Source organism: Talaromyces amestolkiae (assembly GCF_001896365.1).
Source record: "Talaromyces amestolkiae strain CIB chromosome Unknown scaffold10.1, whole genome shotgun sequence".
NCBI lineage: Eukaryota > Fungi > Ascomycota > Eurotiomycetes > Eurotiales > Trichocomaceae > Talaromyces > Talaromyces amestolkiae.
Window position 1 is genome coordinate 765,171 of NW_024468046.1, and position 22,763 is coordinate 787,933.

General features: G+C 47.5%; 10 protein-coding genes across 10 annotated transcripts; 6 read left to right on the top strand and 4 right to left on the bottom strand.

The window, feature by feature from the left end:
* Window positions 1–220: 220 nt before the first annotated feature.
* BHQ10_005737 (uncharacterized protein) lies at window positions 221–1,905 on the top strand (the record flags this gene model as incomplete). Its single annotated transcript, XM_040878245.1, has 4 exons — window positions 221–404; window positions 459–727; window positions 797–996; window positions 1,068–1,905. The coding sequence occupies 4 exons, from the start codon at window positions 221–223 to the stop codon at window positions 1,903–1,905; spliced, it is 1,491 nt and encodes a 496-aa protein (XP_040734241.1).
* Window positions 1,906–2,386: 481 nt separating this feature from the next.
* BHQ10_005738 (uncharacterized protein) lies at window positions 2,387–4,206 on the top strand (the record flags this gene model as incomplete). The annotated part of the gene is made up of 4 exons (XM_040878246.1): window positions 2,387–2,689; window positions 2,745–2,849; window positions 2,911–3,852; window positions 3,916–4,206. The coding sequence occupies 4 exons, from the start codon at window positions 2,387–2,389 to the stop codon at window positions 4,204–4,206; spliced, it is 1,641 nt and encodes a 546-aa protein (XP_040734242.1).
* A 285-nt stretch (window positions 4,207–4,491) lies between these two features.
* BHQ10_005739 (uncharacterized protein) lies at window positions 4,492–6,649 on the bottom strand (the record flags this gene model as incomplete). Its single annotated transcript, XM_040878247.1, has 2 exons — window positions 4,492–6,469; window positions 6,522–6,649. 2 exons carry the CDS (start codon window positions 6,647–6,649, stop codon window positions 4,492–4,494), a joined length of 2,106 nt encoding a protein of 701 aa, XP_040734243.1.
* An 823-nt stretch (window positions 6,650–7,472) lies between these two features.
* Window positions 7,473–7,970, bottom strand: BHQ10_005740 (uncharacterized protein; the record flags this gene model as incomplete). The annotated part of the gene is made up of 1 exon (XM_040878249.1): window positions 7,473–7,970. The coding sequence occupies one exon, from the start codon at window positions 7,968–7,970 to the stop codon at window positions 7,473–7,475; it is 498 nt and encodes a 165-aa protein (XP_040734244.1).
* A 1,055-nt stretch (window positions 7,971–9,025) lies between these two features.
* On the bottom strand, window positions 9,026–10,812 carry BHQ10_005741 (uncharacterized protein; the record flags this gene model as incomplete). Its single annotated transcript, XM_040878250.1, has 4 exons — window positions 9,026–10,279; window positions 10,346–10,508; window positions 10,571–10,654; window positions 10,721–10,812. 4 exons carry the CDS (start codon window positions 10,810–10,812, stop codon window positions 9,026–9,028), a joined length of 1,593 nt encoding a protein of 530 aa, XP_040734245.1.
* Window positions 10,813–12,296: 1,484 nt separating this feature from the next.
* On the top strand, window positions 12,297–12,833 carry BHQ10_005742 (uncharacterized protein; the record flags this gene model as incomplete). The annotated part of the gene is made up of 2 exons (XM_040878251.1): window positions 12,297–12,354; window positions 12,439–12,833. The coding sequence occupies 2 exons, from the start codon at window positions 12,297–12,299 to the stop codon at window positions 12,831–12,833; spliced, it is 453 nt and encodes a 150-aa protein (XP_040734246.1).
* A 476-nt stretch (window positions 12,834–13,309) lies between these two features.
* Window positions 13,310–14,760, top strand: BHQ10_005743 (uncharacterized protein; the record flags this gene model as incomplete). Its single annotated transcript, XM_040878252.1, has 2 exons — window positions 13,310–13,847; window positions 13,895–14,760. 2 exons carry the CDS (start codon window positions 13,310–13,312, stop codon window positions 14,758–14,760), a joined length of 1,404 nt encoding a protein of 467 aa, XP_040734247.1.
* Window positions 14,761–15,661: 901 nt separating this feature from the next.
* On the top strand, window positions 15,662–16,691 carry BHQ10_005744 (uncharacterized protein; the record flags this gene model as incomplete). Its single annotated transcript, XM_040878253.1, has 2 exons — window positions 15,662–16,535; window positions 16,594–16,691. The coding sequence occupies 2 exons, from the start codon at window positions 15,662–15,664 to the stop codon at window positions 16,689–16,691; spliced, it is 972 nt and encodes a 323-aa protein (XP_040734248.1).
* Window positions 16,692–16,963: 272 nt separating this feature from the next.
* BHQ10_005745 (uncharacterized protein) lies at window positions 16,964–18,574 on the top strand (the record flags this gene model as incomplete). The annotated part of the gene is made up of 4 exons (XM_040878254.1): window positions 16,964–17,160; window positions 17,226–17,313; window positions 17,379–18,089; window positions 18,152–18,574. The coding sequence occupies 4 exons, from the start codon at window positions 16,964–16,966 to the stop codon at window positions 18,572–18,574; spliced, it is 1,419 nt and encodes a 472-aa protein (XP_040734249.1).
* A 410-nt stretch (window positions 18,575–18,984) lies between these two features.
* On the bottom strand, window positions 18,985–22,063 carry BHQ10_005746 (uncharacterized protein; the record flags this gene model as incomplete). Its single annotated transcript, XM_040878255.1, has 4 exons — window positions 18,985–19,125; window positions 19,190–20,197; window positions 20,249–20,384; window positions 20,433–22,063. 4 exons carry the CDS (start codon window positions 22,061–22,063, stop codon window positions 18,985–18,987), a joined length of 2,916 nt encoding a protein of 971 aa, XP_040734250.1.
* Between the last annotated feature and the right edge of the window lie 700 nt (window positions 22,064–22,763).

Below are 22,763 nucleotides of genomic sequence, written 5' to 3' on the forward strand. Positions count from 1 at the left end.
CACTTCAGTCACTCCCCGCAAAGCACGACTACCAAGGCTCTTTCTTACCCCGGAACAAACGAGCGTCTGGGAGTCATGTTTAGCATTGTATATATAACTAACTATGGAGCCAGCTGAGCGGCCTTCATGATGGCACAGCTAATCAATTTACCTACTTTCACCCATTCACAATTTTTTAATCTCCTATTGAAATTTATCATTCACCGTTTCTTAATCGACAATGCCGCCTCACACAACAGAAGACGATGCGGTCAAGCAGGACATCAAGTACCTCGAAAACCTCTCTTCAGGGCCCGACGCCCAGGAACTTCAGCCTCTGGGTCAGGCAATGTGGGAATCCCGCAAAATACTCATGTACTCCTTATGTTGCTGTATTGGATCAATGCTGTGGGGATTTGACATCGGTGAGTAAATTGTGCCTGGTCTGTCAAAGTCAGTATGCTAATTTACGGTCAAAGGTGTGAATACCATATCAATTGCTCTCCCTGCGTTCAAAATGACGTTCGGATATGTGTACCAAGGAGAATTGGTCATTGATGCAACATGGAACGCTCTCTGGGGAGCCATGACATCCGTCGGTATGATTTTTGGGGGCGTGATTTGTGGCCAGTTGTCCGATCTCTGGGGAAGGAAAATGAGCATTTTTCTGGGAGCGGCGCTCTCGATGGTTGGTGTTGGAGTGGAATACACTGCGGCGACTGTGGGCGTGCTTCTCGCTGGAAAAATCGTAAGTTTTGAACTATTTATCCCTGCTCATACCTTGTGGGTGCTTCTCTCTGACAAACGACTCATGCAGATCAATGGCTTCGCGATGGGCTTCTTTCTCAGCATTGGTCCGATCTATGTCTCGGAAGTCTCACCGATCAGAATCAGATCTGCCCTGATTGCGACCATCAGCTTCTTCATCTCAGCAGGTCAAATGACCGCCATCGCCATCGGAAACACACGATATGCAATTATAAGCCCATCCGCGTACAAAGTTCTCTTTGCAGCACAGTGGGCTTTCCCGGAGCGGTCATGTTGTTTTTGATTGTTCTTCCTGAGAGTCCACGATATCTAGTTCGCAGGAATAAGATCGAGGCGGCTGAAAAGAGTCTGCAGGCTCTTCACACTTCAAGCTATGATATCCCACTTGCATTGGCGTCTCTTCGTCAGGAGGTCATTGCTGAGGAAGACTCTAATGCCGAACAGGCTGGACAATCATATCTGGACTGTTTCCGGGGAACGAACTGGCGCCGCACTCGCATTGCGTGCGGCATGTTCCTTATTCAACAGTTCAGTGGCATTGCGTTCTATTCCCAATCTCTATATTTTCTCGGCATCAGTGGCTTCAGCATAGCGCTCTCTTTCCAGCTAGCCCTAGGAGGATTTGGAGCCGGTCTCTTGGGCAATGTTCTCGCCTGGATCGCAATGGGATATACCGGTCGTCGGTCAATGCTATTCAACGGGACACTGATTAACCTAGCAGTCCTCCTCTCAGTCGGTTTCGCGGGCATATTCAGCAACGACCACAAATCTGCAATGCTGTACATTGCCATTGTAGTCAATTTTATCCAGCTAATTTACGCATCTACCATTGGCGCAGTCTCCTGGAGCCTCAGCGGCGAGATGAGCTCTACAGCACTGAGAGCAAAAACGCAGGGTCTCTGCACGTTGACCAATGCCGCTGCCAATTGGGTCTTTAGTTTTGTCACTCCGTATTTGATTAATACTGACCAGGCCAATCTCGGCGGCAAGGCGGCTTTCTTCTGGGCTGGATTAACGGCAATTAGTGCACTCTGGGTATGGTTTGAGGTGCCTGAAATCAAGGACTTGTCTTTTGCTGAGTTGGACCTTGCGTTCAACAGCAAGACGCCCACTCGTCGTTTTCCTAAGGCTGGGGGAGAGCAGCGCCAGTCAGCTTAATCATTCTATTAGGGGGACCCGAAATATGATCCGCAATTGAGAAGGGTAGTTTTGTCAGATAGATGGGTGGTCTACGAAACCGCTCTAGAAAGCATGGTCAGAATGTTAAGTTATCCTTTGAACCATGTTCAGGCTATTAAACGGATAATCTTCTGGGACAAAGCAGCTAGATTATATTTTCTGAAATAGCGCGGAATAATGTATTTAACCAGTGGACATCATAATAGCACATTTTCTTTGCTTTAAACCTATCTAACATGATGGTCTCATCCGTCCACATCCCCATACTAGTGGACAACATCCCGGCTGTTCTGCGGCGTCCACCTTCATGTTGGGGTAGTGGAGTCAAATGGGTAAACGAAATTCATTAAACTGACATTTTAATCTTCTGGTAAATCGATATATCAATCAAGTTAGCCAACCTTGAAAAGTGAGAACCGTCCTAAACTAACCTCCCACACAACTGCATATCAACACAACCATGACCACCACCTACACAAATCCCATCCTCCCCGGCTTCAACCCAGATCCCTCCATCTGCCGAGTTGGGAGCGACTACTTCCTCGTAACCTCGACATTCGAATACTTTCCCGGACTCCCCATCTACCATAGCAAAGATCTGCTGAACTGGACTCTCATTGGCCATGTTCTCACACGAAGGTCACAGCTCGATATGAGAACGACGGAGCCATCGGGTGGGATTTGGGCGCCGACGATTCGATACCATAAGGGGACATTCTATGTTTCGACGGGCTGCACGCAGAGGTTCAGGCCGAAGGAATGGGTAACTTTTTACAGTTTGCTAATAAGGGGGATATCACGATGCTGATTGAAGCTAGGACATTGTTATCCCTCGCGGCTTTTATGTAACTACAACGGACATCTGGACTGTGGGTTCATGGTCTGATCCGATCCACTTTGACGTCCCAGGCATCGACCAGGATGTTAGTCCATTGACTCCCCTTCCTTTCACAAAAAAGAAGCTATGCTGACGAGCATACAAAGCTCTTCTTCGACGACGACGGCAAAGTCTACTTCTCAGCCGTAAACCAAATTACCGACCCTTCCATCACCAAACACGCTCTTGGTCTCGCCACATTCACAGCAGAAATCGACATCAAGACAGGCCGTTGTTTGTCAGCCGCTAAATGGAACTGCATCTCAGATTTCGGTATTGGTATCGCTGAGGGACCACACATCTTCAAGCATGGCGGGKATTATTACCTCAGCACTGCGGAGGGCGGCACAGATGAAGGACATCAGCAATGGATTCGAAGGAGTAAAGTTGGCCCTTACGGGCTGTGGGAAAAAGGACCCCAAGACACTATCAATCCGGTTATTTACAACGGTGATGATGCTCAAGTACGGAATACGGGTCATTTAGATTTTATCGAGCGCGAGGATGGAAGTTGGTTTGCGGTTTTTCTGGGCGTGAGACCGCAGGGGGAAGATTCGAGTCTTCTTTCGTCTATAGGGAGAGAGACGTTTTTGGCACCTGTTGAGTGGGTGGATGGGTGGCCGATAGTCAATAGTCGGAAAAGAATCGGTTTGCAGATGCCGATGGATGGTTTACAGTCGGAGCAGAGGCTTGTGAGATCGTGGCGCGATGATTTTCAATCTACTCAACTCCAGCTTGGTTGGTATCATTTACGAACACCGTTGAAAAAAGAGTACTCCCTGGAAGATAACCCCGCCTCGTTGAGCCTATACGGAGGCGCTTATCGAATCTTTGACTCAGAATGTCCGTCTATGCTATTGAGAAAACAGACGCAGTTCTCAGTGGATTGGCGTGTTGGTCTCAGGTTCTCTCCAGAGAACATCAATGAAGAAGCTGGGACGGCGATATGGTGGTCTCAGTATGCGTATGCTTCGATTGGGATTCGGAGAGGAAAAAGTGGTTTTGAGATCGCATTTCGTGGTTATGATGAACATTCGGATGATTTTCAGGTAAGGGCATCACCCTTTGACCCCTAGGCTGAATCATGAAGCATCATGCTAATCTTGTAAAAGGAGAACACTTCCACAATCTTTCAATCTGTTGAAGAAATTCAGCTCTTAATCCGAGCTCGCCCGACAAAATACGAGCTCCTCTTCTCACTTACTTCATCCACCGATGCCAGCACAGGAAATGAATATACAAAATTAGGCGAAATCACCAGCTCCGCCTTGACAGTGCGACGATCCGGCAAAGAGTCTCCCAATACTGGATCTCATTTTGCCATTTATGCTCAAGGAGGGTTTGGGAAGCCGTGTCTCAAGCCTGCTGTTTTTACGTTTGCGGAGTGGAAGTGTGTTGAATGATCTAGAAAGTCTGGGCGTGAGATATCTGAATAGAACAAGATACTACGAGTATATATAGAGAGGGGTTACGCAAAGTGATATACTTATGAAATGCTATCGTAGTCGAATGATCAAAGAATGGATATTAAGTGCATGTAGCAAATCTATATGGTTCTAACCCAAACCATTCCCCCGAAGAGATACACATAATCAAAACGCTAAAACCATCCAAGACAAAGATAGCTGCCAATAACAAGGCACTTCGTAAACAGATCAGAAGATCCTGTTGTTAAACGACAAACGAGTTTATTTCTGGCTCTTATCCAAATTCATGACCAGGTCATGCAACCTACCATTCCTAACAGCTAGGTAAATCTCACTCACCAGTGAGCCGAGATTCTTGTCAGGTCCCAGGTCCCTATCACCATTCATCAAACTGGGATCATGTATGGTTGGATGATCAGCAAGACCGCGATGGAAAGGAACCTTGAGCTCTTTGCGGACAAAGTGGTATAACTTTGCAGATGCTGGGCTTATGTGGGAAGCGGTGGTCTGGTGGTTGAAAAAAACCTCACGAGTGGTACTGTAAGTCGACCCCAAAGTCTCGGCTGCTGCTTGATGATATCTCTCGATATCACCCAGGATGTCTGGTTTTCTGCGCAATTCTGAAAAATCTGAAATACAGGCAGATGTCAAGTCTGCCAGTGACTCCTTTATTGTAGCTTTACAGCGGGATTCGAGATCAAGATGCGACAGATTCAACCACTTTTCTAGGAGAAACTTCAGAGTTCGATTAGAGAACTCGTTGAAAGACTCTTCAATCATGCTTGAGCCGAAATATTTGTGTAGGAGCCCGGTAATTTTAGGTCGCGCAACTTTGACGAATTCAAGATGGAGACACCGCAAGTCAAGTGCTTGACACAATATGTAAATATACGTTGCTGTCATCATAGACACAATTTCCACTGCCTCCAGAGTGTAACGTGCTGCTATCAAAGCGAGCGAGTTGACGGCTTGGTTGTGCATTTCCGCAGACTGTACATGGGAGCTGACCGAGTGAGCAAGGTAGGCAAGTTCGGACATGTATGCAGCCATATTGATATCAAGCCCTTTGCAGGTGTAGGACACGCTCGGATCGTCAGCGCAAAGATTCGGGGGAAGGCCCCTATTCATCTGGCTGTTGACGAGCTCCGTGCATTGGGCGAACAGTAGTTTACCAATCATCTGCAGGGACGAACGAGTTTTCTCCATTGAAGAGGTAATACACACAGCTTGGAAATTTCCTCCATGATGTACCAAGCCATTCTTTGCATCGATAAGTGGGTTGTCAGTCGTTGAATTGACTTCGGCTTGGACTTGACGATGTGCCAGGGTGAGGTCTTCCAGTTGAGGTCCAATCCATTGAGGGGCGGTGCGAAGAGAATAGCGGTCTTGAGCAAGGCCAATTGTCTCGGGATGTTTGCCAGGCGCAAGACTGGAACCTGAGATGTAGGCACTAATATTTGCAGCAGCCTCAATCTGACCCACATGCGGGCGAGTCTCGGAGATAAATGGATGATAATTATGAGCAGTACCAAGCATAGCCTCTGTGCCGGTAGCGGTGAGTAGCTGAGCCAGGACAGCGAGTTGCTGTGCTTCATAAATGGCGAGACAACCTGCTGCGCAACTAGTAGCTGTGCCATTGACCATACCTAGACCTTCTTTGGCCTGTAAGGAGATTGGTTGAAGACCTGTTGCCTCGAGAGCTTTGTAGGCCGGGAGGAAAGTCGGGTTTTGTTCGTCGCCGACATGAATATAAATATCAGGACTGCCTTCGAGCATGCCAACAATGTACGAAAGAGGCATGAGGTCGCCAGATGCCGAAATGCTACCACGAAGAGGTACAACGGGCGACATATCGTGGTTCAAGAGAGTCAATGTATTCTTGACCAGTGCTAGACGAACACCAGAATGGCCTCGAATGAGAGAATTGCAGCGAATAAGCATCATAGCTTTCACGATGGGAACAGGTAGTGCATGTCCTCTAAGGCCATTGGCCTGTGCCGCCGTGTCGCTGGGCAGGCCTTTGTCGGATGGGAGCAAGATTCCACTATTCTGGTGCTGTTGCAAGGCGACCTGCAAACTCTTCACCTTATCGGTGCGAGTGTCGGCGCTGCCTCCAAAGCCAGTAGTCACGCCATAGACGGTATGACCTCTGTCCAGCTGTGTTTCCAGAAACTGGACACTCTCATTTACGCGGTCAAGGACGGCGGCATCATCAGTGAGGGCTGCTTTTTTACCATGTCTTTGTTGGTTAGTATCAATAGCTGAATTAAGATTAAGGCATATAAACCCACAATGCGATTGCTACAACGCCAGCGATCGTCAAGCTCTGTCCATCAATGACAACGGGGTCGTCAGACTTGAGGATATTGCGGAGATCAGCCCATTCCGCATAGGTCAGCTCGAAGTGAGGAAAAGTCATGTTGACGACAGATAATCAATCTTCAAGAAAAGGAGAGAGAAGAAGAAGAGAAGAAGAGAAGAAGAGAATGAAGAGAATGAAGAGAAAAGCTGCAGGGATGAGATAGAGTTTGTCTGCATGTGCCGAGGAGCCCGGAAACAGAAACCCTATCTAGCTAATCGATCAGTCTTTGCTTTTTCTGGCGTTCGATCATGCAGAAGCTCCGAAATCACGAATGTGACCCGATGAGTAGATGCTCGATCTGAAGAAGATCAGCGGTGCAGCAGGCAGAATGATCAATCATATATGTATTCGCAGGCATCGAAGCGGGCTCGAGATTCTGTCCTCGTATTAGGCGCCGCCACAATTGCTACAACTTGGAAATTCCGGACTGCTGTTCGATTGCCTTGTTTCCAAACAAATCGATGTGATTTTGATTCTGAATAGGCCTATTCTATGTTTCGTCCTTTGTCAGTATATCTGCCCGTTTTCTTTGTAATCTGACAATGCAATAGAACCACTTAATTGAGGCTGTTGAGTAAACGTTGGAACTCTTTGTTCTCTTTGACATGCAATCTATCTCCGGCCCCGAGTTCATCCTATGAATTCGACTTAATCTACGACAATATCTTTAGTGTATAGACTTATTATACACTTGGATATCAAACGAAATGCGAGTCTAGACCATAGGTTTTTATACTTGTTTGGACCTTCGATTGAAAACTCTTGTCCTCAGCCCACCTTTTTCATAAACCTAACCATCAATAATATAACAAATAAATAAACTCTGCTTGTTTGCAATAACCACGCCCGCCGACCTCCTTCATCCCATCTGATATAGATATTAATCCGTTGCAGCAACACTAGCATCAACAAGACCCTGCAACCAACCCCCCTCATCCATACCATCAACAAGAATCACCTTCCTCGCAAACAGCCACCTCCCATCCTCCGTCTGCACAACGTCAGCATCCCACCTCCCCCAATGATCCGGCATCTTGAGATGCGTTCCCGCAATTATATACGTCTGACACCTGGCCTGCTTTTTCGAGTCAAATTGTACGTCAACCGTCGTAACATGATGTCTTAGCAATTCTGGCGGGTTGCTTTCTGTGATCTTCCCGATTTCGGACGGCGAGAGGACGCGACCGTCAGGCAGCGAGATTGTAGCTTTGGGGAGGAAGAGAGATGCGATTTCTTGATTGACCTGAGGATCAGGGATGCCGCGCGCGAGGGACGCGTAGCGGTTTATCAGGGCGAGGATGAGGCTGCGTGCTGTGACTTCTTCGGTGGGCGTCATGCCGACTCTGGGCCCGCGTGAGAGGGGATTTTTTGTTGACATTTGAATTATGTTGCTCGGTGAGTACTCTGATTAACGCAAAATATAGGACAGCTTCTCGGTGATATGATTTATTGCAATGTTTAGTACAAGGTAGCTCTCATGTTTCTCAAGCATGTCATCAGGTACGACGATCCTCCTCTTCAATTTATACACCAATCTATACAAACAACAACGCATGTTATGGTTACTGACTAATCTTCATCAGCCTCGCGAAGACATAGAGCCGAGCTTGACTTTTTGGCTTATCAAACGATCTAGAAATCGTCAATGTCAAGTGACACGCGGAATTAAGCACTCGCAAACCCCGTCGGACGAATGCTTCTTTTGTTCTCCGGCCATATGCTCCTCATACTTACTAGCGCAAGTCATGTCATGAATGATAGGAACTATATTTGCAGTCAAAAGAACACATGTATCTACATACTGCTGGCTACATACAGTTGCGGGGTAGAAATGAAAAAGGGTTAGATAAATAGGTACATAAAGGACCGTGGATGAATCATCCCGGTCAATCTTGATTTCCAATCAATCACTGACTTCTCTTTGAATGCTCCTGACAAAAATGAACAAGACAGACAAGTCCAAGGGCTAAGCTCGATATGAAAGGAATTATGTAGATTAGAGAATTAGAATCGAAAACCCAGCCCATTCTTTACTAGAAGGGAAAAGAGAAAGTAAAGAGTGGGAAATGAAAGAAATAAGACCGCGTTTGCGTATGAAGAAGATTGTAAAAATGTTTGCAGAGACCGCATAGCGGTCATCGCTAAATGGGTATAAGAAATGGCCGAGACAACGACATGAAAGAGATGCGAGATATCAGATGACGGGAGACGAATAAGCAGGAGCATGTTGAACATCGGTCAAATGATGTCCAAGGACGCTTCTAGGCATGAGTAGTCGGACAGCAATTCGAACAAACTGAATATGTGAATCTTGGACCAGTTTAAATCGACACCTTTGAACGCCGTAAAGAAGAAAAAGGCGGAAAGATAACGCAATCGTCAAGGCATAATGTTGCATAGAACGTTTCAGAAATTGAGAAGCGCAATCGCAGGTCAAGGAGTTCCCGCCTGGACTGCATCGCCATCGATAATTTTCCTCCAATGCTGCGGCAGACACACACAGACAAGAGGGAATGCTTTGATCTCACCTCGCGGCTGAGGCGATGAGTTGCGTCTTGCCTGAGAACCATTCGATACTCCACTGTCACGTTGAACGTTGTGCTCATCTTCAAAGTCCTCTGCTCGTTCATTGATGCGTACACCGGTTGCCCAACCATCATCCCAAATACCAACAATCTTTATCATATCCCCCCGATCCAAATCAAACTCATCCGCTGCACGTGGTTGGTACGCCCATAGCACAGAAACCTTGTCGTTAGGATGGATGTCATCTTGCGAATAGTAATCGCGGAAATAAGGCAACTGCTCTGACTGTCCACTCGCAACACCTTCAGGAGACGAAAATTGACCTGCTGTGCCCGATAGAGGTGAGCTGTCGGTATCCATGCCCAACACAGAGGTACTGGAGAGTGAACCCTGGCGTCTGCCGGCAACAGGGGCTCTTCGTCGAGAACGGGATTCAGGGCTGGAAACCAATCCTTCCGAGTCGGATGTATCGCTGTACTTTCCTGCTGCCGCAAACATACCTCTGCTAGCACTGCGATCGGAGTCATCTACCTCGGCTTGTAGTGCTGACATTCTTGCTACACGGCCGCCTGGTACAGGCTCCGTGCTGCGTTGTGCGCCAACCACAGGAGCCATTTGCATCGGCTGGTTGCTTCTCTTGGGTGTGGGTTGGTTGAAGACATCGTTGTTTACCGAGTTGCGGCGCTTGCGCAGACAGAACAATAGAAAAAATATGAGGCCTGCAAGAATGGCAACACCTGCAACAGAACCCACTACGACACCTGCAATTGCGCCACCTGAAAGATGAGAGCTACTTGAGTTACCTGCCGAAGTAGGTGTTGTAGTAGCTGTCGCGGTAACGGTGAATAGAGGCGGAATCGAAGAAGTAGAGGGAATGTCGACATTGGAGCATCGGGTGGATGCGTTGGAGTTGATACAACAAGAGTCGGTCGCGTTTGGTGAGCTTGATGCACAATAGGTACACAAGCCCGGCAGATTCGAGCTGTAGCCGCAGTTATCGGGTTCGTTCATCTCGCCCGTAATACATGAACCAGTAAGAGAGTCAGCGGGCATTGAGCAGTCAATGAAGTCAGCACGAATTTGATCCATGTAAGTCGAGAGTGTCGTAGCACATAATTTATTATTGATTGCAACTTCTTCTTCACTTGTTGCGTACGAAGCCTAAATGTTATCAGCTACTGTCTGCATAAATTGGAACACATCACAGAAGATTCAAGGTCAACTTACGCATGTAGTTGCACAGAGAGGCGGGGACTGGGAATTGGTCAGGCCGCAAGGAGTCTTTGAATTTTGCACGATACCATTGCAAATGACACTAATCGTGTAGCGAGCATAGTAGTCACTGGTGTCTGTTAGGTTGACTGCAGTACAGCCTATGCGAGAGGTATATCTAAATTTCGAGTCAGCTCGAGATAGACAGAGTCAAAGATGGCACAAAAGCTCAGAACATACTGCTGCTGGACATAGGCATCATTGGCGTAAGCAGTCAATTGCTTGTCGAATTCATCCACATTGCTGACGTTTTTGAGGAACGGGCTACAGTCTGGTCAGCCACGATATCTCTCAGTACCTGTTTAGGCAAGTTGCAGGTAAAATGCATACTAGTATCCGACCACGGTAGTATCGGTTGTCGATATAGAAGAGACGTTAAAGGCGGAACAGGTGGTTGAATTCTGAAGGGAAATGCAAGTCATGATGGGCGATAGCTCAACGCTGAGCTGTCGCAATCACTGCCGATTTCTGGGTCTGTGCAATCCGAAAATTATTGACGTCCGGGACAAATTTTCAATGGTTTCCAATAATCTGTGCTTTATTTTCCTTTTTCCCAACTAACATCAAGTCCTCTGCATATCGTCGAGTGCTGAAAGAGTGGCGGGCGAGAGAAGTCGAAATAAAAATTCGGACGAAGAGCTGAGGTTGGAGCGGAAAGCTGCAAGATATTCGACGAAACGAGTGTAATGGGGAAAGAAAGGAACGGAAGAAGAAGTAAAATAAGAAGCAATTGATGGTGGAAGAGAAGGAACGACCGACTGGTGGCCAAGACCACAATTGACAAGCTGGTGATGTTGGGGGAAGACTGAGACCGACACGCTCTTTCACTCACGCCGTCGAGCAGAGAAGGAGGAGAGGAGAAAGCGAGACACGCAGACAGAGGAAGGAAGAACACGGCCTGGCCCAGTGCGCACTTTCTCGCTCGCAGTGGAGACTCATACAAATTAGCATGCAAATCAGCTCTCCCCAGCCGCTCTCGACAGCCAGGAACAGGTAAGCCTGCAACAAAAACTAACGCAGTCGGGGCAAGCGGGCTGGCAGTTGAGGCTAAAGCCACGACGGCGCGTAATAATGGAGAGGCTAGGCTAGTCAGGGGGTCTGGCTGTCAGGGACAAACACCGAAGATCTTGCTCGACCTTGCAGATGTCGCATCTGAAACAGAACAATTTCTTCCGAGCTGGAGCAGCGAGAAATCTATCTACATAGTACAGTTAAATGCACTGAACAAGTCGATGTGCATAGGAATGGCGATAAATTGATACCTGATCAGCGGTGGAGTATGGACAACTCATCATAGTATGTCGAGATGTGATACGTAGACTGACATGGTCGCAACTACTACGTACATAGTGCAAATACGACTCGATAGATCAGTTGCGACTAAACATAGTAAGTAAGTACGTAGTCACTGCTACTCAGTGCTTGACGGTCAGTGGCTCCGTAGACTTTGTAGATTTAGGCGAGATGTTTATTCTCCTCGAAAGATCGAGTGGCACCACACTAAGCTAAGACACATTCCTACTGGCTGTCCTCTCAATTCGCAGATGACTTCAATCGAGTAAGTACTGCTGCATAGACATTGAGTGGCAGGAGGGCAATGGTCAAGCAAATCTGAAAACTTGAAAGGCGATCACAATTATTATTCTGGCTGCAAGGCTTCGCGGGGTGAAGCACAGAAGCAAACAAACAATACAAACTAAACTCCACGTGACCTGTTCCTGGCCATACGACACTGTCATTGGTCGTTTGGCTGACTAATTGAAAAGACCGAAATACGACGTCATGTGCTTGCTTCTGAGCCAGGCTTCCGTATTCTTTCTTTCAATATCATCATCTCAGCTACGCTCAATAACACTATAAATCATTCAAAAATTACACTCTCTCAGTCTGCAGAGCCACCTTCATCATGTGTGGTGCAGATATTTTCCTGGCTATTCTTGCAGTCTTCTTTCCGCCCATTGCTGGTACGTATTGCCCGTTAAAGCGGAGTTACTTGCTGTCCATGGGAACCTTCTTCTCGCTGAATTTTACTAACTCTCTACTACCAGTATGGATTAAGGTTGGCCTATGCACTGCGGACTCGATAATCAACATTGCTCTATGTTGTCTCGGATATGTACCCGGACTCCTTCACGCCTGGTACATCATTATGAAATACCCAGACCCCGAAGAATACGCAGAAGGCTACGAGCGAGTCGACGCGGAAGGTAGGGACGTCGAGAACGGCCGTCGCGTAACGTACTACTACGTTAGCCATCAGGCGCCGGCTCCTCCCCAGTCGGAAAGACGATATGGCGCGACAGACAACACTTCGGCTCCTCAGGTTCCATCACACACCAGACCCGGAAACAGCAGTGCTGCACCAAACGAGTCTTCTAGTGCCCATCCGCCTACTTATGCCGAGGCTGTTAAAGGCGACCACAAAGTGCAGACCCAAGATTAAGCGGTGGCTGCTCGGATGTAACGTGGAGATCATACAAGAGGTGGACATATGGTCCTGTAAACACCTGACTTGATTATGACCATGTCGCTTCCAGTGTGCCAGATATGTTGGCGCCCTGTGGTTGAGCAAGATGACGAATGCTGTCAGTACGGTGTGTAATGAACATGAACGGATGGAACTGGGTTTTGGCGTAAATATGGTTAGCGAGAGAGGTTTATGGTTTAACTTGATGTTCTTCAACATAATACAATGATCGATTGCACTCACTAAGTCTGAGAGGAAATTATGCGTACGTAGTAGAATGTACTATGTAGATGAACAGATGTCAAACCATCCAATCGCAAGCCGATTCTGAACGCTCGGGCCATTGACAGCTCCGACGGCTGTGTTCTCCGCAGCTTCAACTTTTTGTCTTGAACAAACCACACATAAATAGGTAACATACTCGTAAGTTGCCGTCGACTGTCATCAGCGCAATGCATGCAATGCAATTKCTGCTCAGACAGCCTCTTCGCAACGGCCTCGCCACCGTACGACCTTCTTGTCAGCGTTCCTTTGTCTCATCCGTACCTCCGAAGAAGCTCTCTCTTTCCGCCCAGAGCCCCGCGTCACGACAGGGTTCAATATGCCTTCAATGCCGATTTAGAACGCAAACACGGAAATTCTCATCTCCTCCAAGGCCGGAAGATAAATTGTCACCATCAAAGCCTACACCGGACCTCGAGAACCTGCACGCTACTCCCGACGCCGGTAGAGACTCAATCTCAGCGACGGTCAATAATGAAGAACAACAAACCACCGGGTCGGTACGCTTGGAGCAGAAACAAGACTCGAAGACATTAGAAGAAGATACTCTTCCTTCGGATGCGGAGAGGCGCCGATCTCAATTGTCTAAGAAGTTTACAGATCTAATGGACAATATACAGGGAAATGTGTTTATTGCGGGTCAAAAGTTGAACGATCTTACAGGATATTCGGGAATCGAGAAATTGAAACGAGACATTGAAACACAAGGTATTTGTCACACGTTCCCTTGTGAAGATCTATCTAATCCCAAACAGAGAATGAGGTCCTGGAAGGGCGCTCTCTTGTTCGACAAGCCAAAGAAGCATACTCAGCAGCTATCAACCGTCGCTCCGCCTCACAACGCGAAGTCAATGAACTCCTCCAAAGAAAACACGCCTGGTCTGCCGCAGACCTTGAACGCTTCACATCTCTTTACCGTTCCGACCATGCCAACGAAGTTGCCGAAACCGAAGCGCAGGAGCTTCTCACAAAAGCGGAACACGAGCTAGAAGAAGCCACGGCGAGACTCAACCGCAGCATTCTTTCCCGCTATCACGAAGAACAAATCTGGTCCGATAAGATCCGAAGGATGAGTACATGGGGTACATGGGGATTGATGGGAGTGAATGTTTTGTTGTTTCTCATCTTTCAGATCCTTGTCGAGCCGTGGCGACGACGCAGGTTGGTGAAAGGGTTTGAAGAAAAGGTCAAAGAAGCTATCGAGACCGAGGCGGTGGCAAGTAGGACTATTGTTGCTGGTCTGACTCGGGCTGTTGAAGCCGGCGCGGCTACTGCTGCGGAAGCTGCTACGGCTGCAGAACCGGTCGCTGAAATGGCAGTCTCAGAAGGTATCCTGGAAGACGTTGTACCAAAGGTCGAACCTGGTTCAGTACCTGCCGCAACTCCCGGTGATATGGCCCCTGTCGACGCCGTTCTTGAGGAGGTTTCTGGAGAGAGAACGTTAGCCGAACAGCTGTCCACATATGCTTCAACTGAATACTGGAGTGAGGTTATCCAAGACGTATTCAGCGACCGCAATGTTGTCCTCACGCAGCGTGAGCTAACGAAAATCGCTCTACAAAGTGCTACAGTTGGTGCAACGATAATTGGCCTTACGATCGCGGTTTTCCGAGCGAATTGACGGAGTCTTCGGGGTCGTTGTATATTTGTATTGTACTATCATATTAGCATGCAGCAGCCTGTGTGTACATAGAGACGCTTACTTGGACGGATCTACGTTAGTTGTAAATAGAAATCTCTTGATACTGCACCTTGTTGACAACTTTGAGTCACTATTCAATCTCTACAAAGATTCCAAGCTGGGAGACGGTGAACACCTACCAATTCATCCAACTCAAATTCAATTGCTGTTTAGGAAGTCAGAGAAGCCTCACATGGCCTTGACCCAGGTACGTATTTCGTGAGTGATTCCCCAATCATTTTGTGTATACGTCTTTCCTTCATACCTCTCGACTCTCTTCTCTTCTGGTTTTCTGCTCCAGTCCCAGAGATACCTATAACAGTACGTTTTCCTCCTTTCTCACCACATTTCTCCTCGTCGACTTCCCTTCTACCTCTATCTCTCCCCTTTTCCTTCCTCCTTTCAAACCTTCTTCCTTCCTCTACTTATCTCACTACTTTACCTGTCTCGTCCCGGTCTCCTCTTTCCCCAACCACTCACCACAAGGTAAGTCCCTCTCTCACTTTACAGGCCCCTCCCCATCCTCCTTTTCCTTACTTTCTTCTTCTTCTTCCCGGACTTCCTTATCACCATTCAACCCTTGTTTCTCTTCACTTTCGGGCTAGAATTGGTTCTGTCTAACTAGTAAGTGAATCTCACTTCCAATCTAACCAAGCTAGATTTCTCCTTCGTTTATTGTACTATTCGAGCCTGGCATGGGTCTCACTTTTACATTTTCTCTTTCACTACCTTCTCCTTGACTCTTTATCACTTTCATTCCTTCAAATTTACTTCAGTCAAGCTAACCAGTATCCAGAACTCACATCATACTACGTAGCGACCTTCAAAATCATATTTCAACATGAAGGCAACGCGCGACAATGCTGTGGAAGGGACTCCGACATCAGATGTGATGCAAATCGACGAAACCCCGGCATCAGATCCCTTTCCTACTCAAGGAACTCCCGAAATCGATATCGTTCACAACCAGCAATTTCCAGCAACAAATCCTATTCCTAGCGAGGGGACTCCCCAGAACGATATTGTTACCAAGTCAGATGACGTTGAAATGCAGCTGGAGAACCTCCCCCAGTCAAATCCTGAGCAGCAGCATACAATTCCCGAGCAAACTCCCGATGCAGACAATGAAGAGCTCTTTATCGTCCACGGCCCTCCCCAGAGACGAATTGAACGCACTCCCCGTTTGACACATGCTGAGATTCGCGAAAGTGTCAAGATCGGTCTGGATGATAGCGGTGCCGGAAAAATCCCAAGAGCAAGTGTTCTAGGGGCCTCCTTGAAACCAAATATCAATAACAACAACAAGGATAAAGGTCGAAAGAGATCGAGTGCCAATGATGTTGACGTTTCGACCCTGGGGGGCACCGATCTCATTGCGGATGCACAGGCAAACGCTGGAAAAGATCCCATTCCGGTGTCCAATCTGGGCAACAAAGAAAATGCCCTACGTGAGATGGTTGCTAGTCTACCCCCGGAGGCTCGAAACGACGCGATCCCTGATGTGAAATTGGTGAAAGATGCCACGAAAAAATTCACAAAGAAACCCAGAGTTGACAAAAAGGGCGCGTGGAAGCACAACAATCTCAAATCCAGTCTGTATCATCATCAGGTTCTAGGAGCAGCATTTATGCGTGAGAGGGAGAAGTCCAAGGAGCAGCCGACAGGCGGTATGCTGTGCGACGTAATGGGTCTGGGAAAGACCATACAAACACTGGGTAAGTCTATTCCTCTTGAATAACAAAAGTATAAAGAGCTCGATTTGACAATCTCTAGCCAATATCGTTGATGACTATGAAGAACTGGAGGATCACGCCAACACCACATTGATTGTGGCTCCTAGAGGCTTGATTGATCAATGGGAAGCTACATAATGTGATGATCGGTTCTGGCACATTGGCTGACAGACAACAGGCTAACACAAATTGATAAACACGTCCAACGCGACGTCTTGAAGCCTATTCTTCATTATGTTAGTTCCCAAAACGGTTCGGATGATCTCGAACTCTTGATGCGCTGCAAGGTCATGTATGTCTCTCCATCCATTACTACTTCTTTTGTGGTCATTACTGATTAGGGCAGTCTCACAAGTTATGAAGCAATCCGAATGTCCTATCCTATCAAACCAAGAGAAAAACCAGACAATATGTCACCTGAAGAACTGGTTCGCTGGGGAATGAAAGTTTTCATGGAATCTGCCGGGCCACTGCATCAGTTTCGCTTCCGACGCATCATATTAGATGAAGGACAGCATATTCGTAACCCAGAAGCTCAGACGTCGATTGCAGTCAGAGCACTTCATGGGCATTACAAATGGATATTGACCGGGACGCCTCTTCTCAAGTAAGTGATATCAGGGAAACAAGATTTGTATTGGGTGACTTCCTCAGAAGCTAATTTCTTTACAGTCATAGTGCTGAGTTCTGGGCCTATTTTAAGTTCCTGGGGGTCCCCAATATTGGACGCTTTTCAAGTTTCGTCTCGAACTTTTGTAATGTGAGTGCCTTTCTGAGATGGATTTTTCGCAAAGACTTACACCTTGTTCAACCTTCCCACAACAGGGAAGCGATGTATCGAACCAACGCCTTGTGAATATCGTCCAGAAAATCGTCTTTAGGCGCACTCATCGCTCAAGACTCTTTTCATGTCCTATCGTAACACTCCCGAATCTGAACGAAAAGACGGAGTTCGTGAAGCCATTCGCAATCGAACAGGCTCTCTACAAAATGCTTGTCGCTTCTTTCATTAACCAGTTGAATAGCCTGGCAGGCCAGGAAGAAGAGCAGAGCAGAAGTTTCCTTACTATGATCCTCAAACTGCGAATGCTCAACAGTCACATACTCTGTGTCCAGGACAGATTGAAGATGATTTTGGACGATGAACAAAATCTGGCAAATCTTCAGAGCGCTGTCGCAGATTCTACTAGTAATGAGGCTGACATCAACCGTGGCATCTACGTGCGACTCGAGGAGCTCATGCACGCCACGAGACAAGCCAAAAAGGCCGAAAAGAGCATCACCTCGGCCGAGGGTATGCTTAGAAATTTTGAGAGAGCTCTCGCTGCAGCGGAGGATTATGGCAATGATGTGACCGACTGGATGGCAGCTGCAGGCCACGACATGCCCAGCTCAAAGGTTTTAAAGACACGAGATGTAATTCGAGAGTGGTTCAGGAATGCCCCTGATACCAAACTTGTGATCTTTACGCAATTCCGTGCCATGACGAAAATATTCTGGCACATGTGTAAAACAGAGGGATGGGTAGTTACAATGGTAGGTCCGCTCCTTTCGATGCTGATCTACACTCAGCAGTCTAACATACGTGCTGTCTACAGTTGACAGGAGACATGAAACCTGATTGCCGCACGCAAAGTCTCAGAGATTTTCAGACCAAGCCGGAAATAAAAGTCCTGATCGCCTCCCTCAAAGCTGGTGGCACGGATCTCGATATCACGGCTGCAAATAAGTGTATTCTGGTTGAGCCATGGTGGAATGATGCAATCCAGCAACAAGCCTTCTGTCGCCTGTTCCGCATCGGACAGGAACGCGACGTCGAGATCGTCAAATTGGTGGCGCAGAATACCATTGACGATTTTATGATGGACCTGCAGAAGCTGAAACTGAAAGATATCGAAGGCGCAATTGGAGACGCGAGGCTCCCCTCAGTTGGAATTCAAGGTCATTTGGTTGATCACTTCGGCGTTGCTGAACGCTCTGCTGATGGGACGGTCAGAATTCGACTCCATGAAGAGAATTGATGACTGATGATTAATGACTATTGACTAACGACTTATGATTTGCTGGGCATATGACTTTTGGGAGGACACCAGGTGGTTATTATTTAGGGATATTTCAGAGTGCATACAATGGTTTATGATCCACGGGAGGTCACCAGATTGTTATCAAATTTTCAAAAATAGTTTCAAAATGCATGTAATTAATCAAGAAGACTCGGGGGAGCTCCTCGTAAGAAGATTTAGAACAAGAATGATCATCATATTGGGAATCATAAAAAATGACTAATTTTCATACATCAAAAACAAATGCAAGAACATGCAAAAAACCCCCTTAACAGAAATGCAGGCACCCAACCACCGCTTTGAACCCGTAATAAACCATAATCGCCCATCATCATTATTCAATTGAGATAAATAATAAAGTCAAAGTATTAATCTAAATCTATATCCTCGATCGCGCAGTTGGGATGCAGCACGTAGACGAGTTGGGGCTGCGCGGCGTCTTCGGGTCGCTGATCCTCTTGGGTTTCGTCCATGAGGCCTTGGCCCCTGATGGGCATGAGGATGTTATCCTACACAGTGAGCGTTAGTTTTTGGTGTGATAGATTGAAGAAAGGAAAGGGGGATGGGACATACCTTGACCATACGCTTGAGCACTTTCTTGGCCAAGCCACGCTCTCGTTGAAGATCTTCCTCACTCTCGAGTTCGGATTCGATTTGTTCGAGGTACCAGGTCAGCAATTCCTCTTGCTCGACGCCGCTGCCGGACGCGGCTTCGTCTTCCATGACGCGGCGGACGAGGAGGTTGAGTGTCTTTGTGTATTTCTCGTATGTGATCTTGGTCGTTCGGGGACGAGAGGATTGTTGTTCTTGCTGTGGTTCGGCTGGKGCTTCGCCGTCCTCGGCCATTGGGCTGTCGCCGTCCCGGTCACGAGTTTCGTCCATCATATCATCTGCGTCCGCTTGCGCAGCTTGCTGGTTCTCTTCGTCCTCGTCGACTTCGATATCGTCCTTTTCGACAGTGACGATACTCTGTCGGAGAAGGTTGTATGCTTCTCGGACGAATTTGGGGAGGATCTCTTCGACACAGTTGGCTCGGGCAACTGCCTCCGACAAGCGAATCAAAGACTCCAATTGACGAACAGTGATACGGTAGGATGATCTGCCAATGCCACCTTGGGCATCGTTTGCTCTTAGTTCCTTGTATTTCTCCACCAACACCGCCTTTGCCTCTTCAGTAAAGACGGGCTTGAATGTTCGTGCTAGTCGGATATAGCGTTGGAGTAGCTCAGTGCTTATCTCAGGCTCAACGGCTTCATCTCGATTCATGTGGACGTTGACAATATGAGTGGCCAAGTTGCGGTCAACTTGCTCATTGGGTTCATCTCTAACCACAAAGAACAAATCGAATCGACTCATGATGGGTGCGCTGAGATTAAGATTGGAGCGAAGAGTGGCTTTAGGGTTGTATCGGCCACCAATGGGATTGGCAGCAGCGAGAATGGATGCTCGTGCGTTGAGGGTTGTGTGGATACCAGCTTTGGCGATCGAGATTGTTTGCTGTTCCATGGCTTCGTGAATAGCGACCTGATCTACAACATCCATCTTGTCGAATTCGTCAATGGCGCAAATTCCTCCTCCGTTCTGCGTTCATTAGTCAAGTCTGCATCAGAAGTAAACTTAAGATGAACTTACAGCCAACATGAGAGCACCGGCCTCGATGGTAAACTCGCCAGTCTCTGGGTCTTTGACAACAGAAGCCGTCAAACCAGCAGCAGATGAAGCTTTACCAGAGGTATAGACAGCTCGTGGATGCAGCGAGCAGATATATCTAAAATGCGTAAGTACAAGCTTATCAAAAGGAGCAATGAAATCCTACTTCAAAAATTGACTCTTACTGGTCGAAGGATCGCCGACAATGCAAATGTTGATATCACCTCGCAGCTGCATCCCCTCTTGTTCCGTACTCTTGCTCACACCGCCGATCAACTGCAGCAAAAGCCCCTTTTTGATCGACTGATGGCCGTAAATCATAGGAGCAATTGAGTTAACTAGTCGCTGGTAAACGTGTTCACTTTCGACCAAAGACTTCAACTCCTGAACTTCGGCCGGAGTAAAGGTCTGTAGGAGGGCTTCTTGTGCAAACTCGGCGTCTTCTGAAATTTGTTCATTCTGGTTCAATGATGCTAGAATGTTCTGGGATTGGCCGGTGAGTTGCTGAGTCGTAGGCTGACCGGGAGTGGTCAAATCTGGGGTGATCATACAAGCCAAGAATGCGAGACGATAAGTGAGATCTCTCACACCAAGGGACTTGAGACCGGAAACACCTCCACCCCCGATATCACTACCACGGAAAGCTCCGTTGTCACGATTTGCTTCAGGGCGCATACCAGGCAAGCCCAGTTGGCTAACATCAGGGACGACAATCAATGTTCCTGTGAAGATACACTTCTCTCCAGCCTTGGCTCTATCGACCTGTTCTCCTCTGACAATGATATCCATGGTACGCGGCATACTTCCAGTCGGGATTTCGTGTGATGACTCCTGAAGCTTGATCTTTTGCCAATCAACAAATGTACTCTTCCCAATGTCAAGGCGCCAACCCGTTCGGTTACCGCAGGTGGGATTCGGGCACTGAGAGGGCTCAGTGTATTTGAATGTCTGCTCGATATTGGTACAGGGAGTTCGGCATCCCTCGCAAATGAATGTTCCGAGCGAAAGCTCAGGTCGGATTTCAGATGTCCGGGTGACTGTTCCCGAAATGGACAGTAGCTTGCCAATGTGTGACGTTCGCAGTTGGCGTAGTCGAGACACTAACGGCAAGTTGTAGAAAGCCAAAGAGAACACTCGATCCGTCTGCTGGTGACGTGTCTTCCTATTCATTAAGAAAGTTTCTTCTTGAGAAACGTCATTGGCACTGGCATTTGCTGCCACAGTTCCCTGTGAGGAGTTGCTATTTGGCTGGCGATGGGAGACGAAATAGCTGGGCTCGTATTTGAGAAGGAGGTTGTGCAGAGCTCGGATGAGGAAAGGCTGGAAACGATAATATTGGCTTGCAATAGCCCCGGCCAAAGCATCGTCTTCGCTCGCTGCGAGATGGTTATAATCGACATAGAGTGTAGAAAGGTCGAATGATTTCATGCCGTGAATTTGTTGAATGTAGTATTTGTCACTATATTGTTGTGCCGACGAAGGAGGGGGCGCAACGTGATTTGTAGGATCTTCTTGGAAAGTCTCTAGAAACCTCTCAAAAGCCTGTTGCACTTTTTCGGCGGTTGAATCGCGGACTGGAGTGGGTGCAGTTGCATATGGATTTCGCAGACGGTTGACGGCGCCATTTGCAGCGCCAACGATTTCATCATCTGGGAGTGCCTGCATATCGCTCATGGGCGCATTGCTCTCTGATGGCAATTGCGGGCGAGCGCTGGACACTTGATCGGATTGAGGCCATTGTCCACCGTTGACTGATCCCGCCTCGGATCGCAGGACGGCTTCGAACAGGGAGGACATTGTGAAGGCCACCGAGCGGTGGTGAGACGCTTGTTGAATTCAGATAGGAGGATCGGTTTGTGAAAGTATTATTCGATTCTGGATGAGCACTGGGTTCTGTTTGTGTGTTTGTGATTGTGTTGATGTGTTGAAGCAAACTTGGCTGTGTTTTTTTGGTGAACGCTCTGAGAATAATTAGACGAGGAACACGAACAAGACGCGACGCGTGCCGGAGTTTGGTTGTTCCGGTCTGTGACGCGTAAAGTGGTTTTTCTCTGTGTACATATTTGCACTGTTTGCATCACTCTGTATTGTTCCCCTGTTTGCAAAAAAACAGGATTCGAAAGCCATGTAATTTTTCTTGCTAGCCACACGCTAGGCTTCATTCGGAGATTAGTACGGACATACATTACAGGTAACCAATCATACGGGATATTACACAGAAAACGTACAATACAGACAGCGCTTTCCTTACCAGCTGCCAATTTAGGACATTTCAGCCGAATCCGAGAAGACTTGATGACAGGCGTTTGTGCTACTGCTGGCCACCGATCTCCTTATTCTCAATATGGAAAGTGGTCGGATACTCCTGTCCTTAGAATCGATATTATCATTGCCAGTGCTAGGTATTCTGGTGGTGTGTGACTGTGTATCATCGCGAGTATGCAATAGCCCGTACAAGTTCTATCCCGGTCCGCCAATTTTAGCCGTCTTATTGACG